Source organism: Scheffersomyces spartinae (genome assembly GCF_019049425.1).
Source record: "Scheffersomyces spartinae strain ARV_011 chromosome Unknown scaffold_38, whole genome shotgun sequence".
NCBI lineage: Eukaryota > Fungi > Ascomycota > Pichiomycetes > Serinales > Debaryomycetaceae > Lizanozyma > Lizanozyma spartinae.
In genome coordinates this window covers 1-10531 of record NW_025065085.1, presented here as the reverse complement: position 1 = coordinate 10531, position 10531 = coordinate 1, and the positions used below count along the sequence as shown (strand labels likewise).

Genomic DNA, 10531 nt, shown 5'->3' with positions numbered 1-10531 from the left:
CTCATCAACCAAGTTGGATTCAGTGGCTCTTTTGAAGAGTCAAAGAGGGACGTGACCTATAGAAATGATCCTATGAAGTACGTCGACAAAGAAAAAAAAAGGAAACAAGAAACAAGAAAGAAAGATGTAACTTTTCACTTCCTTATATAATTTTCTCTGTGTATGCGGGTAACGCCTTGCATTATTATATGCATTACTTTTCAAGCACGACTTAAAGAATGGATCACCAAGTAAGAAAGCCTAAGTATATAGATATGTCTATTATCATATACATAATCACATGTTCAGGTTTAAGAATGGATACTTTTCTAAAGTAGACTGTCCCAAAGTGACACGAAATGAGAAGTGTAATTTACTTGGTTGCATTTTCAAGCATCCGCAGGACAAAGAGCTTACTCTGAGGAAAAGACCAACGGATAGCCAAGATGATAATATAGTTCATAAGAAAGCAGATATTAAGTCTGATAAAACACCGGAAAGTGAGCCTGAGAAGGAGAATGACATAAAATTCCTCATACCGAAACAGATAAGTCATATTCTGATTTCCCGAGCGCAAAGAATACATAATGTTAAATTATTGGTTGAGTTGTATCGTTCAACTAGTGCAACTCCTAACAAACAAGCTTTGCAGAAGGAGTACGATATTATCACTAATAGTAGGAGTATTGAAACATATCAAAATTCCGTGGACAAACTACTTGGAAAGGAATCAGGCTCCAAACTTCCATTCCATGATCCGAAACATATTCTTCCAAAAGCAATTGTTGGATCTGGAGCACCAGCTATGCTACCTGAAAGAAGGAAATTTATAGAGTTAATGGTTGAAAGTATTAAGAAGTCTGATCCTTCGTGTAAGACTCCAATTTCAAAAGCAATTGATGAAGAATTCAAAATTGCAGTTGAATCTTCATCAAGTACATACAAGCAACATATAAAGCGAAAACTTTACGAATTGCAGCATCCGGAGAAAGCGAAAAATAATGCAACATTGGGTATAGTTATTAAAGATGATATCTATTGGAAATACTTGAATGAAGTCGTTATTCCAGTAAAGAAGCTTGCACAATTTGGGTATATCATGGAGATTCCAAAACCATTAGATGAAGTTAAAGATGAACGAATTTGCAGGCGATGCAAGAATGATTTCAAACTATCTGAAGTGACCAATAAGGTCCAATGTCATTATCATCCTGGGAAATTCTATAAAGTTAGCAAGAATCTTCGAAGGTATGATTGTTGTGGTGGTGAGTCCATGGATGATACTTGCACAGTAGGTGAACATCATGTCTTTTATTGGGATAATCCTGAAGAAATGAACCATGCGATACCGTTCAAGAAAACCAAAGATTTCTTAGCTGTCAAAAATTCTGCTTCATTCAAATGTCTAGGAGTTGATTGTGAAATGGGATTTACAAGCATGGGGTTTGAATTACTTCGTATCACCGCCATTGATTTTTTCAGCGGAGAAGAAGTTTTAGATCTTTTGGTTAAACCAAAGGGACAAGTGTTAGATTTAAATACCAAATGGTCTGGTATTGCCCGAATTGAAGAATCTGCGATGGACTTTAATGCACTGATTGAATTACTTGGGGAGATTATGGACCAGCAGACGATTTTGATTGGACATGGTTTAGAAAATGATATGAATACTATGAGATTGATCCATGATAGGATCATTGATACTGCAGTTTTATATCCACCACATAAGGCAACTCCTACTTTCCGATATTCATTGAAGCAATTATCATTTGAGTATTTGGGACGAACAATTCAATCAGGAGAACATGATAGTGGTGAAGATGCCTTGTCTGCGATAGACATTGTGAAGCACTTTTTAAGAAAGTCAATAGAACAGGATATTAGGAACCAATAGATAGGTAAGTTATTAAGGTAGATACCTTTTATGAATCAAACAATTTATATGTGGACCCTTTGGATGTAGCATTAGATCGAATACAAGTTTTTGATTTCCCAAGCTTACATTGTAGTTCTCCATGTAATGGAATCGTTAGTGCAAAGGAATCACTGAAAGTATTTATTGTGTCACCTTGAGTAACTCGTAGTACTTGTTCAACCTGTGCCTCTACAAACTTCATACTGAGTACGATTTGACCAAATTCTTGGTATGATAGTAAACACTCAATCGGATCCAGGATAGAGCCAAAATCATAAAATTGGAAGTGGGAAAGGTCCTCCTTACTTTTGAAAAGAGCCATAAGACTCTCTTCGATTTTAACTCTGATCACATCGTTAGCATTATACTGAAGTAAGTTGGTGAGAACTTGAGCGCAATAGGGCGTCAAAATTGAACGATACTTTGGATTCATGTTGATACGACATTCAGATGCTATAATATCTCTATTTATTATTCCCAAGTCTCTCAAGTAGTAGTCAGCTTTAATGTGAGTAATTTTTGAAGTGTCAATGGTCACTTCTTCATTTCTTCGTGAATCTGTTGCCTCTCTAAATAAATGAGATAACTTAGGTATCCCAATGTTGGAACTATCACCTGTGAAAAGAATCTTTTCCGAGGATCTTAATCTACCTTCGACGCAAACAATGCTCACTATTAATAAGCTGATCAAACCCTGGATATTCATTTGTCAATTAAGTAAATCAACTACTAATAATTTGCAGCTATTAAAGGAAGTGCACTTATTAATGTGATCAAGTCGCTCTTATTTTGGTGTTAGGGTGCGGAAAATAGACACACGTACACAAACACCTCTAAACACGAAAGTTGTGTTTTGTGATACTTTTATTTACGGGGTATACGCGTATGAGGGAACGACACCTTCAATCATTTCTTTAAACCAACTACCCTCCAACTCTTTAGGTTTTCAGCAGTAACCATTAGCCAAACTGGATATGCTGAAGTTGAAGACACCTGTTAGAACAGGGAAAGCAAAGGGAGGCTCATCTTCAGGAAAGATGAAACAAGCGAGTCTTATGTCATTCTTTAAGCCGATGGAAAAGAAGCAATCACCATTGAAAGATCACGCCAACGGATTTTCATCATCACCATTGAAATATAAGCATACCGTTACAGAAAAGAGTGAAATAAAGAAGAATGCAGCTACGGTACTGGATGTTCGCCATGGCGAAAGCGATGACGAGAGCAAAGTCTTTGACGATGTTTCTGATGATAGTACTCCGTCATCCACGTCACCTGTTGCATCCGCAGAATGTGCAAAGACGAGACACATGATACCATCCAGCCCTCTGAGAGTATCAGATAGAGAAGATACCGAGATAGCTACACCATTGAAGAAGCCCATGTTGGAGAAAGCAGATGGTCTAACGGGAAGACAAGCAAAGCGTAATGTCAGTTATGTGGAATCAGATCTGGAAGACGAAGACAATGTGATGCCTGCAAGGGAAAAAAGAAAGAGAAGAGTTATTGAAAGTGATTCAGAGGATGACTTCAAACCTGGTGATGATAATGATGATGATGATGACGATGATATGAGTGACTTTGTTGTTGATGACGAGGTTGAAGAAGAACAATCTAAACTGGAGTCTGATGCGGAAGACTCTATTTCAATATCCAAAAAGCGAAAAACTTCAAAGCCATTGAAAGTGTCATCTGTTAAATCTGAACCAGTAGAAAACAGTAATGCATTGGGTCAGAAGTTTGCCGCCGGATCATCATATATAGCAACAGTATCTGCTAGAACGCCCAAAAGTTCCACTAAGAAGTTGCTGCATACTCCAGAAACGAAAAAGCCATTTTCCAAGGAAAATGAAGAAAGATACGAGTGGTTGGTTGACATCAAAGACGCTAATAAGAGATCACTTACCGACCCAGATTATGACTCACGTACTATCTTCATTCCTCCACTGGCTTGGCTTAAATTCACTGCGTTTGAGAAACAGTACTGGGAAATCAAATCAAAAATGTGGGATACAGTTGTGTTCTTCAAAAAAGGTAAGTTCTACGAATTGTACGAGAATGATGCTATTATTGCCAATACTGAATTTGACTTAAAATTAGCTGGAGGTGGAAGAGCAAATATGAAATTAGCAGGTGTTCCCGAAATGTCTTTTGACTATTGGGCTAAAGAATTCATTAGTCACGGTTATAAAGTGGCTCGCGTGGATCAAAAGGAATCCCTATTGGCTAAAGAAATTAGAGGCAAGAGTGGTGTGAGTCAAGTTAAGGAAGAAAAAATAATTAAGAGAGAGTTAACTGGTATTTTGACTGGGGGAACATTAACCGATTTGGGAATGATCACAGATGAAATGCCTTTATATTGTATGAGTATTAAAGAAATCACTACCAGTGATTCGAAGACAATTGGTGTGGCATATGTCGATACTTCAACTTCTCAGTTATGTTTGATTGAATTTGAAGACGACATGGAGTTAACAAAATTGGATACCTTAGTAGCTCAATTGAGACCCAAAGAGGTCATTTGTGAAAAGAATAATCTTTCATCATTAGCTACTAAGATTTTGAAGTTCAACAACAATGGCATCATATGGAATACTCTTTCTCCCTTGACAGAATTCTGGGACTATGAGACTACAATAAAAACTCTTGAAAATGACTTTGGTAACCCAGAATTTTTTCAACAATACATTAATAATGAAGTTGTTATTAATGCATTTGGTGGTCTTTTGTACTATCTTCAATTATTGAAATTAGACAAGCAAATAATGGAGACCGGCAATTTCCAAAATCATAAGATTATTCAACGAAACCACATGATTCTAGATGGTACTTCTTTGGTAAATTTGGAAATATTTTGCAATAACAGCGATGGCGGAGAGAAAGGGACATTATTCAGATTCATTAATAAGTGCATTACTCCAATGGGAAAGAGAATGTTTAAACAATGGGTTCTTCATCCGTTATACAAGGTAGAAGATATAAATGATCGTTATGATACTGTTGATTTTTTAATGAATGGAGACGTGAAGTTGAGATTACTATTGGAGGATAGTATTAAAGGCTTACCAGACTTGGAAAGATTAATTGCGAGAACAAGTTCAAAGCTGTTGAGGTTTAGAGACTTCTTAAAAGTTATTCAAGGATTAGAGACCATTAATGGTCTTTTCACAAAATTACAAGAATTGTCTACTAGTGCGCCTGGAGCACTTGGGAAAGTTTTAACAACCATTCCTCAGAATTTTTCGAATTTAGTTGAAGAATGGGAAGGATCCTTTGATAGATCTGAAGCATTAAATGATGTAGTTGTGCCTAACGCAGGTGTTGATAAAGAATTTGATGATTCACAACATGAGATTGATGTCATCATATCGGAATTAAACTCAACTTTGAAAGAGTATCAACGTTCGTTCAAATGCCCAGAAATGTTATACCGTGATAGTGGTAAAGAAATATACCTTTTGGAGGTCCCCAACAGAATAAACAAGATGATTCCAAAGGATTGGAACCTAATGGGATCAACTTCTAAAGTGAAGCGTTATTGGTCACCTGAAGTCAAAGTATTAGCAAGAAACCTTCTGGAAAAGCTAGAATTACACAAGCAGATCCTGGAAAACGTCAAAGGTAATATATACAACCTTTTTAATGGGCATTATAAGGAATGGAATCATGCTGTTCAAGTTATTGCAGCGATTGATTGCTTATTATCAATAACTAAAACAAGCGAAACCATGTCCTATCCATCTTGTCGACCAACATACGATGAGAAATCAGCAACATCCCACATTAAGTTTGAGGAGTTGAGAAACCCCATTTATGAAGGAACTTGCACGTTCATTCCCAATGATGTGGAATTAGGAGGCGACAAACCTACGTTTGCACTACTTACAGGTGCAAATGCAGCCGGAAAATCCACTATAATGAGGACCACTTGTTTAGCAGTAATTTGTGCCCAATTAGGAATTTATTTGCCTTGCAGCCTGGCCACCTTTTCCAAGCCGGTAGATAAAATCATGACCAGGCTAGGAGCCAATGATAATATCATGGCAGGGAAGTCTACATTTTTTATTGAATTGAGTGAAACATCCAAGATTCTACGTAATGGAACAAAGAACTCTTTGATTATATTAGATGAATTGGGAAGAGGTGGATCTTCTAGTGATGGTTTTGCAATAGCCACAAGTGTTCTTTATCATCTAAGTTGTCATGTGCAAAGTATGGGATTTTTTGCAACTCACTTTGCCAGTTTAGGAGATGAATTCTCGCACAGTAAGCAAATTCAACCAATGAGAATGGGGATCGATGTTGACTCCAAATCGAGAAACGTTACGTTTTTGTACAAGTTAGAACCAGGTCGTGCTAGTGGATCATTTGGGATGAATGTTGCATCTATGTGTGGAATTGAAGAAAGCATTATTGACAACGCCGAAGTCGTTGCGAAGTCGTTTGAACAAACATCCGTCAACAAACAATCTACGCAATTGGCGGAGCTTGGTTTTGCGCTTGGTTTACAAAGTGATTTCAGTTGGTTGCTCGAGGAAAAGAAGTACCAGCAATTGGATGCAGATATATTAAAGTATGATAAAGAAAGTGGACTCAAAAATATTTTTGAGTTAATTACATAGGGACAATAAACTATAGGTATACGAGGACGTCTACCCCTTTCGTGTAATAAATATCATGTTATAGTGACGATAAAATCTGATGATAATCTGAAATTGGTCTCCCGTAGATAATCCATTTTGAGTCGAGTGGTGAGCAGCACAAAAATGACAAACATCAAGCTACAAGCTAGTACAATAGAACTACAGGTGACATCAGGTCACACTACAAGGTTCCCTAGGTATCAACGAATATTCAGTTAAATGATACTGTTACAGAGAACAAAGGTATTAGGCACCATTACAATCGCTGAAGGCGATCACACCGAGGGTAGTTATCCATGACAACAATTGACGATTCTTTAGACGAAGAAACGAATAGCAAGGGAACAAGAGCAAGGGAACAATAGCAAGGGAACAATAGAGAAGCGGTATTGAAGTGTTCTATAATGTTCACAGATTATATAATGCAGGTATCCTTATATAAGCGTAGTAAGTGCTAGCAAGACGGTGCAACTTTACTCCGCTCTTATTTCAGGACAGATTGCTTCCTTCAAAATAATGGGAGTATTTGTGAAAGCATGTGAACTTCGTTGCAATTATAGGCTTTCCCGCGTAAATAAAATCAAAATCCTCTATATTGATAAACGTAGATCTGGATCCAACAAGATCCTGAATGTTGATACTAAATTGCAATCTCGCTTATGAAGTTAAGTAGTGGAATCTATGAAACGTATAATGGTCATTCTCATCTTTAAAGGGTATGCGAAGTGTGCGACCTAGTAGGTTAAACAAATATCCTACATATACCAGTTCTAGTCCAAATCTATTTTTTCTAAAAGCAAGTTACGGAGATCGTCAGTTTGGGGGTGTGCAAAGTCTACGACGCCAGGTGTCTTATTCCAAGACCTAATTTGGTTTCTGTATCCTTTTGATGGGTATGTGTAAGTATCATATTTGTGGTCTGCTTATATCCTCCTCCTTCGTCCCTCTCCCTACAGCCATTTTGAGGGATTTATTTGGAGAGCTTGATTAATCCTTCGTAAAACTAAGTGCAGTTATAATTGTAAAATTAAGTAGGCAGTGTATGTTCATGTGAGCGCTTCACGCAATAAAACTGCCAAAAATTAATAGGCTTCCACTACAGCTTAAGCCTATTGTTTGGAACACCGTAGACTGTGTCGCCCACTTCTAGAAAGGGTTCAGGTACCTGAAAATTTTAGTCCTATTGTTTCAAGGTTTCGCTTCGAGGTCGCACAGACTTCTCTCACAATATTCTATTGTCATGGGTGCTGCATACCAAGGTCCCTGGGCGAAAGTATTTCAGATCAGATCGAATTACACATGAGACGTCTGGGAAGCAATCGAAGGGTAAGGCAAAAGTGGAAGCAAAATGACGAGTTGGGATGTTTCTATTGTTCAAAAACTATCGTGAATGAGATTTTCACAGACAAGAAAAGGTACGTGATAGATGAAGCTACAAATATTTATCATCCTTGGAAGAAAATAACGTTAATATTGAAGACGTTACAGTTCAATACACAGACATTTTGAAAGTTTATTAAACTTTGGACAGATGAGGTTAAAGCCATTATATTTAAAAATGGCATCAAGGTCAGATGTGGGATTCTAGTTGGCTGCTGTAGTAACGCAGGTCCAGTTTGGAGGCGTTCTCGAACATACAAATTTTTTGGCAGCCTTCCGCAAACGATAATTCGGTTAACAATTGGAAGCAACTTACCACCAAAAATGGAAGAAATTAATTTTAGATTAATTGAAGCGTGGGTGAGTTTAAGAGCATCTGCTTAAACAGAACAATCAAATGGTTAATATTGTGACTTGGGGCGTCAATTGAAAGTTAGACAAAAACCGGATACTTTTTGTCACATCTTTTTGTGGCTGCAACTGTATGTGGTTGGACCCTTGATAAAGAAACCTGTAGTAGAACGAAGGTGAGTGAAAGGAACAACTCCAATAATAGACGAAGAATATCTATAAATTAATTGGTTTACCCTCTACTTAACAATTGTGATCTTGTTGTCAACCAGTTTAGGATTTTTTATCGAACTTTAAATGCAATTGATAATAGTGTTATTGGCTGTATTCACAGCTGTAGCGCAAGCTACCTTCATTAACTGGTGGGATTATAGCTATTCTTTCAACCTTGTTAATGGTTGGGATTCAGCTTTAAACCCAAGAAATTGTGATGATAATGTTTTAACCAACACTTTGTTTTTCAGTTGTACTGCTAACTTGGAAGTCACTTCTTTGTGGGGTAAGGCTTGCCAAAAAACAAAGTACCCTCACACTAAGTCTTTGACTACATCTACTGTCGGTTGGTGGAAGACCTCTTGGTACACTTGGTGTCCAATTCCTTCAACAGCTACTCCACCTTGTCCTCCTTCTACCACCAGTGTTCCAGTTAAGTGTTGCAACTACTGGGGTTTATGTACTACTAAGACCACCAAGGCTACCAAATGCACTACCACTAAAACAACTACTGGTTGTACTCACACATTCACTTGGTGGGAACCTTGCACGGGTTCTACAACCGCCGTTCCTTCCAGTACTCCATGTACCACTTCAACTACTCACTCCACGACTTTTAGTTCCAGCACCCCATACACTACTTCCACTACTCCAAGTAGTACTCCATGTACCACATCTTCCACTCCAACCACTACTCCATGTACCACATCTTCCACTCCAACCACCACTCCATGTACTACTTCAGCATCATCAGCTAGCACAGCTAGCGTTCCATATAGCTCTTCTACTACCGTTACCTCCAACACTGGTCCATCTACATCACCATGTACTACATCCAGTACCGCAGAATCATCTACTGCTGAATCATCTACTGCAGAATCATCTACCGCTGAGTCATCTACAGTTGAATCATCTACTGGTCCATCTACTTCACCATGTACTACATCCAGTACCGCAGAATCATCTACAGTTGAATCATCTACTGCTGAATCATCTACTGCAGAATCATCTACCGCTGAGTCATCTACAGTTGAATCATCTACTGGTCCATCTACTTCACCATGTACTACATCCAGTACCGCAGAATCATCTACTGCTGAATCATCTACTGCTGAATCATCTACTGGTCCATCTACATCACCATGTACTACATCCAGTACCGCTGAATCATCTACTGCAGAATCATCTACCGCTGAGTCATCTACAGTTGAATCATCTGCTGAATCATCTACTGCAGAATCATCTACTGGTCCATCCACATCACCATGTACTACATCCAGTACCGCTGAATCATCTACAGTTGAATCATCTACTGCTGAATCATCTACCGCTGAATCATCTACTGGTCCATCCACATCACCATGTACTACATCCAGTACCGCTGAATCATCCACTGCAGAATCATCTACTGCTGAATCATCTACCGCTGAATCATCTACTGGTCCATCCACATCACCATGTACTACATCCAGTACCGCAGAATCATCTACCGCTGAGTCATCTACTGGTCCATCTACATCACCATGTACTACATCCAGTACCGCTGAATCATCTACTGCAGAATCATCTACTGGTCCATCCACATCACCATGTACTACATCCAGTACCGCTGAATCATCTACTGCAGAATCATCTACCGCTGAGTCATCTACAGTTGAATCATCTACTGGTCCATCTACATCACCATGTACTACATCCAGTACCGCAGAATCATTTACAGTTGAATCATCTACTGCTGAATCATCTACTGCAGAATCATCTACTGCAGAATCATCTACTGGTCCATCCACATCACCATGTACTACATCCAGTACCGCAGAATCATCTACAGTTGAATCATCTACTGCTGAATCATCTACCGCTGAATCATCTACTGGTCCATCCACATCACCATGTACTACATCCAGTACCGCTGAATCATCCACTGCAGAATCATCTACCGCTGAGTCATCTACAGTTGAATCATCTGCTGAATCATCTACTGCAGAATCATCTACTGGTCCATCCACATCACCATGTACTACATCCAGTACCGCTGAATCATCTACAG

The 10531-nt window shown here is 38.5% G+C and overlaps 3 protein-coding genes across 3 annotated transcripts; 2 read left to right on the top strand and 1 right to left on the bottom strand.

The window, feature by feature from the left end:
• Nucleotides 1-280: 280 nt before the first annotated feature.
• REX3 (RNA exonuclease) lies at nt 281-1873 on the top strand (the record flags this gene model as incomplete). The annotated part of the gene is made up of 1 exon (XM_043194326.1): nt 281-1873. The coding sequence occupies one exon, from the start codon at nt 281-283 to the stop codon at nt 1871-1873; it is 1593 nt and encodes a 530-aa protein (XP_043046827.1).
• Nucleotides 1874-1901: 28 nt separating this feature from the next.
• Nucleotides 1902-2600, bottom strand: KQ657_003622 (uncharacterized protein; the record flags this gene model as incomplete). Its single annotated transcript, XM_043194325.1, has 1 exon — nt 1902-2600. The coding sequence occupies one exon, from the start codon at nt 2598-2600 to the stop codon at nt 1902-1904; it is 699 nt and encodes a 232-aa protein (XP_043046826.1).
• Nucleotides 2601-2868: 268 nt separating this feature from the next.
• Nucleotides 2869-6516, top strand: MSH6 (mismatch repair ATPase; the record flags this gene model as incomplete). Its single annotated transcript, XM_043194324.1, has 1 exon — nt 2869-6516. The coding sequence occupies one exon, from the start codon at nt 2869-2871 to the stop codon at nt 6514-6516; it is 3648 nt and encodes a 1215-aa protein (XP_043046825.1).
• Between the last annotated feature and the right edge of the window lie 4015 nt (nt 6517-10531).